Genomic DNA, 6,000 nt, shown 5'->3' with positions numbered 1-6,000 from the left:
CATCTTCAGTTTGCAGGCCTTCCCATTTTCCAGCATTCCCACAGGATTTTCGGAGCTGATTTGACAACTAAATAGCTCATTCCTAATCTGCCATTGTCTTTGATTACATTTTCCAGCCTTTTGATATTGTACTCGAGCTCTTTCTTAATATATTATTCCTCATTGGCTTCAATAATTCTCGTTCAAGGGTATGTCTCACTAGCCAATGAAAAATCTGTCTCAATGATGACGTGGAATATGAAATTTGTTCGTCCTCCACGTCATTGGCATACAAGAATTTTACAGGTGGAAGTTATTACTTTTGGAACTCAAAGCTGTCCAAAACAAGACTAAAATCTGTCCCAATTCAAAAAGCAGCAATGACCCAACCATTACAGCCTTTATTCAGCTCATATGGACAAGGGCTCAAATGTTCATCGGATGTTTTTATGGATTCTAGAACCTTGTTCGTATGATCTGTAGGAGATTTCCAGACCGCATTAGGGATACACAAGTACCCATGATAAAAAAGAGGAAGACTCACAGAGAACTGAATCACCGCTGTGGGGAGAAGAAGAAACTATTATTATCGTCCTCTGGGGGCCTGAAATCGACCCATGGGACCCAATGGAATGTTACAAAAAGTCTCCTTCTTTGAAGAAGGGTGGAGTGGACAGCTAGCATGTTGCTACCTGTGTAATACATTGGTCACAGTATGCAAGGACCTTGGTAATGTAATTGCCCAAGGCTGCGAGGTGAGGATGGGAAACAAGCTCTCCAAACTGGAGAGAGAGAGAGAGAGAGAGAGAGAGAGAGAGAGAGAGAGAGAGAGACATCCTGAAAGAGAACCCCCAAAAGCATGAACAAATATTACTCCGCAAAAAATTGATTTCATTTGTCCTTCTAATGTAGAAATTCAATGGCACAGCTTCTACATTGTGTTAATAAGCCATCATTGTTTTTTATATGATACTGCAGACTCAAGCTTAACACAGTTCACCCTTGTTGTGCCCAATAGATACTCTGGAAGTTCATGCTCCTCTCTTCCCTGTCCATTCAAAAAATACAATTGTCAATTCTAAACTGTCAATGAGACAACTTTTTTTCATTTGATGAGATGGACCGTACCTTGGCAAAAGCTACAGTCTCAACTAAGGAGATAACTAAGAGCTTTACCTCAATAAGAAGAGCCATGTCAACCACAATGCTTGTTATATGCCCCAAGACAAGATTTATTATACTTCGCGCTACTGATGATGAGCCTATGTCCACATCAATCTAGAAAACATAGGAACAAGTTTTAGCATAGTTCCACGTCCTGCAAGCAAATTAGTCCAGCTTGTTGAGGATAAAACTCAAGATGACAAAAAACAAGACACATTACAAATCATAGGAGAAGAGCCCTCCTTATCTTTTGGTAATTTTTTCCTCCCTTTCAGTGACCATGCCTAACACCCACCTCCCACTGTTTCTGCATTTTTCTCGGCTGAAAATTTCCAGGGTGTCAATAGAAAGGTACAAGTGTCTGAGCTGTTAGTACTGCCAGACTATTGGGAATTGAAGTTCAATGAAGGGAGTCCAACTTGGTTTTGTGTGCAGTGCCACTAGAAAGTGTCCCTATTGCAAGATGAAAGATCCCCACCATACTGACTCAGCGTGTGTTCTGTGTTGCACTGCCACCAAGAAGTGTTCAATTGCTGGACTCAAGATCTCCATCATTTCCATGGCTTCCCCTCCACACCATCCATCTTTATTCTCCACGTCTTCCTTTTTCCTTGTTCCCCATCAAAAATCAAGGAGCTATACATAAAGACTCAGAGGTGAGGTCTAAGAATTGACAACGGACATGGCTTCTGTTTTAGGAACCCAGCACCGTGGTGGCAACCAGCCAGCTTCTGGAAACCACAGATAGTGGACTGTCAGGTAGTTTGTCCATGCCTCCACCACTGTGCCTGTCCCCATTTACCCCTTTCCAGCTTTTCTTTCCAACAGAGCAGCTACAAGCTTCTGATAGCTTTATAGCTGTTGTAGGATCATTGTTCATGCAAACTTTGGGAGCTGTAGCAACTCCCTCTAAACCCACCTTTTGAACTTCCGAGTCCCACTTGTGCCTCGGATGCAATCTTCTGGCATTTGTTTACCCTCAAGATTCACATGCCATTTGCAGCTTTGCTTGCCCTTGCTACTAGATTGTTGAACCATCCATGCCCTGCCATCATGACAGGATTCTGAAAATCCTTCAGTCATAACGAGCATATCCTGATGCATAGGACACCTTTATACTCTAGAAAGTAGTGAAATATTGGGAGTATGCTGCACATCCCAAAAAGACATATTGCTCAATCTTATTACTGCCTAATTGCAAAGTATATAGAGCTAATCCTCAATCTCATCCCTCCCATGTCCAATGGATGCCACAGCCCTTTATGTCTCTCTTAATGTAGGCTGAAGCAAACACCATAGTGCTTAAACCCGTGAAGATGGCCTTACAGGATGGATCTCTATGATGTATGAAATACTAATGCTTCTTTTGGTGGGTACCTTCTACAGTGACTCTAAAGAGCTACACTGCAAGAAAGCATCTATAACATCTCTGTCCAACCAGGATACCGCTAGAAGGGTCACCTCCTGTCAAATCCAAAGCTACTGTTTAGTATCCTCCATTGGCATTGATTGTAGAACATTACTCCCATCATTCTTTTCTTTTTTGAATTGGCTTCTTACACCTCTCAAGGAAGCTTGTTGGTTGACATGCCCGGTGCCTTGTGTATGTATCTAACTACTTGACATCTAAAACATTTTCAAAGGCCGCCTGCTAATCTAAATAGTAAATACCAAGTCTTTCTAGAGAAATCATCAATGAAGGTGATGAAATACAACGACCTATTTGGTGATAGAGTGTTGTATAAGCCCGATTATCTTAGTAAATGATCTGGAAAACGTCTGAATCCATGAAGTAGGAATGACTGTTGATGCTGTTTATCCAGGTTCACAAACAAAGACCTTGACTATGTTTAATATTTTCACAAAAACTAAGCTTCTGAAATTAAGGTTTCCAGATCTCTTATGCGATAATGTGCTTGAACATCTTGATTTTAATGATGAGCAACACGTGCTCTTTGAAAATTGACATAGCTGAAGGTTTAAATTCTCCCATTTGCAATTGATAAGCTGAGTGGTCACGGTTCCTAGTTGTGCAACCATACATGTTAAAGATAAAGATAAGTTTCATAATCGTTTTCAGACTAAAAAAGGATTTTATGCCATTTTAGGAACATAAAAAGCATCACCACTGCTACCTGCAGCAATGGGCCAATCCCTTCAATCTTGTGTGTGTATTGTCACCCATAAATATAATTTCTTACACTCACCATCTAAAGGATGCAGTTTTTAAAAACCAATTCCTTTGACATATTACTAGATTCTAAATCAAATCACCAAATGATTTCGCCTTCTTCAACTAATTTTTAACTACTACAAATTGTGAAATGAGAACTTGTTGACGCTGTTCTTTCATATCCTACCAATAGAGCGTCCACTTCCATGGGTGTGGGGGGTCCTTTCCCTTGTGGACTTTCCTCCTCTTCACCACTCCAGGAGATGTACTTCATAGGAAGGAGGTGTTTCTACCACTAGGTCGAGTAAAGTTTTCCATTCTACTTGCTCACGGCAATGAGGATTGTTACTTGGAATATTTAGGGCCTTGGTGATGTTCCTCATAGCTGCGGAAGGAGCTGATTTATAATCAGCTTTATCTAGGTGTCACGGGGGCCTCATTGACATTCTTTTCATTCAGGAACACAAGTTGGATGGTAAAGATTATGCAAAGTCAAGTAAATTTCTTTCTTTTTTAGAGTTCAGCTAATCTTGACCTCACATCCAAAGTAGTCAACTAATAAGGAATTTCTCGTGGCGTGGACTTGATGGTTTTGCAAATACTAGAGCCCACGTGGCTTGGGAGACCTTGATTCTCCCCACACAAGGAGGCCTCAACACCATTGATTTGGATTCGCGATATAGGGCCCTGCTGTGCAAGGTTGTGGACAAGGGCGCCTTTGCTAGAATAGGAGCCTTGGAAATCTTTCTTCATTCATTGCATATAGTCATGTTCCCCCTCCTCAGGTGGTGATTGGATGGACAATACCACACCGATCTTTACCTCGGTTGTTATGGCTGCCTTTTTGAAAGCTTGGGGCAACTTCAGGATTAATCTTTGGAGAATCCCACCCTCTTCACATAAGGAGATTGGTAGGCAACTTGTCATGTGAACAACCTCGTACATAATGATCATGGTAGACTTCTTGGTGCTTCTAGTTACATGCAATCGTCCACTTGGGGAGAGGACCCGCTTTCTTTGTTGAGTCTGGAAGGTTTTTAAAAACCTTTCAGATGATTGTAAGCTTAAGGGACATAATGGCTCTACTTTCTTGTAAATCTATACCTTTTGATTTACAGCTCCGACGAGCATGACCAAAGCCAAGATTTCTTCAACTTTCGGTATAAAAAAACACATGACAAAGTATTAATTCGCATTGCATTTTGAAAAATCACATTAAGTAAGTAGACCTTCATTACAATAAGGGCAAGGCAATATTTGATTAAAGACACTCTAGCCCACCCAGCCTAACTTAGCCTAGCCTAAGCTAACCCAAATTCACTAACCCAACCTAACTAATCCGACCTAGCACCTAACATAACCTAGCCTAATCCAACCGAACATAACCTAAATTAATCTAACATAATGAAACAAATGTAAGCTTATGTAACCTATTGTAGCGAAGGGAAGCTAAGGGGATAGGAGACGAGGCGAGAGGGGAAGGGTAGAAGGGAAGGCAGGAGGAAAGTCGAGAAGGGGAGGGAAGAAGGGCGAGGGATGGCTAAGGAGGGTGAAGGGGGAGGAGAGGCGAGGAGAGGGGAGAAGGACGGGGAGGTGAGAGGAGGGGGGGGGAGGGGAGGAGAGGGGAGAAAAGACCAACGGGCTAGGAGGGGGAGGGCTAGAGAGGGGAAGGAGATGGAGGGGAGGGGAGGGAAGAAGGGCGAGGGATGGCTAAGGAGGGTGAAGGGGGAGGAGAGGCGAGGGGAGGGGAGAAGGACGGGGACGTGAGAGGAGGGGGGGGGAGGGGAGGAGAGGGGAGAAAAGACCAACGGGCTGGGAGGGGGAGGGCTAGAGAGGGGAAGGAGATGGAGGGGAGGAGAGAGGCTGCGAGGTGGAAATGCAGACGTAGACAGCCCGTTAGTTGCTGTACATACCTGCCCCATAACTGTAAATATGCTTGATCATCTGAAGTGTGTTACTCTCAATGTACAGGGAATGTGTGATGGTCGCAAATGGAAACTGGTCTGGATGTATATCAGGCTATTGCAGCCTGATATAATTGCTTTGCAAGAGCATAATCAGCATATGTATGCTAGTCAAATAGGTCATTTTTCTGGTTATGATATCTTCTATGCTGGAGAGCACTCCTTTTCTGGTGTGGATTTTTTGGTAAAGCACGACCTTCAACCTGTTGTGGCTCTCAATCATCGCCATGGTAGATGGATTATTGTTCAATGCCTTGTTCAAGGGAAAATTTTTGAATTTGCATCAGTTTATGCCCCCCATTCTTCTCGTGATAGAGCTTTGATCTGGGCTGCCATGCATACTTATCCATGGCGACAACATGCCTTCATTTGTGGTGACTTTAATAATGCCCCTCAATCAGGTGACAACAACTCAAGCCACACTCATATGTTGGCTTCTGAAACACAGGCATGGTCTGATTTTTTGCTTCAGTTGCGCCTGGTTGATCTCTGGAAGGAATTACAACCCATGCTTCCGGGTTATACCTTTCAGCATAATGCTCAATCTTCTTATCGGGCACGCTTGGACAGATGGTATCAGATTGGTCCACAGCATTGTGATGCCTTTACTTGTCAAATTTGGGTTGATCATGCTTTCACACATTCGGATCATGCTCCTCTTTGGTTGAGGCTTTCCTTACATGAATTTCCCACTGACAGATTGCCTTGCCGAACGCTTTT

General features: G+C 43.0%; 1 protein-coding gene across 2 annotated transcripts in view; it reads right to left on the bottom strand.

Moving 5' to 3' along the window:
• Window positions 1–792: 792 nt before the first annotated feature.
• Window positions 793–6,000, bottom strand: part of LOC147883940 (protein ENHANCED DISEASE RESISTANCE 2-like) — a 158,993-nt gene continuing 153,785 nt past the window's right edge. For both annotated transcript variants that reach the window (XM_087398449.1, XM_087398450.1), the window contains exons 22-23: window positions 1,156–1,257; window positions 793–1,027 (exon numbers count right to left, since the gene is read on the bottom strand). In XM_087398449.1, coding sequence (XP_087254575.1) covers window positions 932–1,027; window positions 1,156–1,257 — 198 coding nt within the window. In that variant the 3' untranslated portion in view covers window positions 793–931. The remainder of the gene's footprint in view (window positions 1,028–1,155; window positions 1,258–6,000) is intronic.

Source organism: Dipteris shenzhenensis, chromosome 27, assembly GCF_047967505.1.
Source record: "Dipteris shenzhenensis isolate YYH24624 ecotype China chromosome 27, Dip_SZ_1.0, whole genome shotgun sequence".
NCBI classification, from domain to species: Eukaryota; Viridiplantae; Streptophyta; class Polypodiopsida; order Gleicheniales; family Dipteridaceae; genus Dipteris; species Dipteris shenzhenensis.
This window is presented reverse-complemented; position numbering and strand designations above follow the sequence as displayed.